The sequence below is a fragment of the Temnothorax curvispinosus genome, unplaced genomic scaffold (genome assembly GCF_003070985.1).
Source record: "Temnothorax curvispinosus isolate PA1 unplaced genomic scaffold, ASM307098v1 QBEX01005280.1, whole genome shotgun sequence".
Lineage (NCBI taxonomy): Eukaryota > Metazoa > Arthropoda > Insecta > Hymenoptera > Formicidae > Temnothorax > Temnothorax curvispinosus.
In genome coordinates this window covers 9,786-10,992 of record NW_020215060.1, presented here as the reverse complement: position 1 = coordinate 10,992, position 1,207 = coordinate 9,786, and the positions used below count along the sequence as shown (strand labels likewise).

At 38.4% G+C, this 1,207-nt stretch overlaps 1 protein-coding gene across 1 annotated transcript in view; it reads right to left on the bottom strand.

Moving 5' to 3' along the window:
- Window positions 1-417: 417 nt before the first annotated feature.
- The window catches only part of LOC112454721 (trace amine-associated receptor 4-like), an 8,007-nt gene continuing 7,217 nt past the window's right edge, over window positions 418-1,207 (bottom strand). Inside the window, exon 7 of the mRNA XM_025016267.1 lies at window positions 418-733. Within this exon, the coding sequence (XP_024872035.1) occupies window positions 509-733 (225 nt within the window). The 3' untranslated portion in view covers window positions 418-508. The remainder of the gene's footprint in view (window positions 734-1,207) is intronic.

Genomic DNA, 1,207 nt, shown 5'->3' with positions numbered 1-1,207 from the left:
AGAGAGAGAGAGAGAGAGAGAGAGAGAGAGAGAGAGAGAGAGAGAGAACATACTTTTTCAATATGCTATTAAAATGTTGTTGCAGCCGCTATCACCACTCGTTTTTAGCTCGTATTGCATGACTCTTCGACGATGAAGTACGCGGAATAATTATTTGTGTAACAAGTGCTGTAAGTTGGAAATTGGACGTGCGGAGTGGACGCACGAGTCGGAGACGAGTGCGATCACCCGCACGTCCAATTTTCAACTTAACACACGTGTTACACACCCTATTTTATATTACAAGTGCGTGGAAAGTGGCCCATTATTGCGCGCGCGTCATCTGTGCGACGGATGGCCAATTCTACACACGAGTCGAAACAGTGCGGTAATGTTACATTACCGCACTGTTTTGACTCGTGTATGGAATTGGCTATTTGTCGCACAAATGGCGCGCGCGTAATGGGCCACTTTCCACGCACGTGTGATATAAAAATATTTTCGCATCGTGTCTTACATATCGCGTGTTTTACACGGGCGTGTTGCCGTATTCGTGTATATTGTAACCTGCGCACGTGTACGTGCTTCCGTTTCGAGCTTTCCGAACGCTCATATTCTGAAATAGTCGACTAGTTTTCGATTGCCAATGTCTGCTCTCCTCGCTGCTGAACATTCGGCTGATTCCTCGGTCGGTAGTAAAATAGGTGAGCTTTGACCACCCGCAAAAGGCGTCGTGCATTCGCCTCGTGGCAATCTGAAATAGCGCGTTTCTATCAGTTTTAAATTTGTCCTCAAGTGGAAAATTCCGAACACAAGAAGTTCTCGTAATAGATGTTGTTATTCGATTTATAACAAAATTCTAATTAGTTGCAGTCGTCTTTCTACAACCCTTAGGAACTAATATTTTGAATTTTGATAAAAAATTTAATGCTTCTAATTGACTAGAAACAACATCGATACAAATATACACTTTCAAAGTAATCATACAATATAATTAAGATACACAATAATTCAAAATTTCATTAAGTATATAAGATATAATTAATGTACAAGATAATTCATAATTTTATAGTCATATTTTGCAGGCAAACAAGTATACATAACGCAAAATTTTATTCTATATTTGTACACTATTCTTAATTTTGTACATAATTTGATATAGCAAAGTTTTAGCGTTCTCACTATCAAGATATGTTAATGGCGATAATTAAGCAATTGTAATTAATTA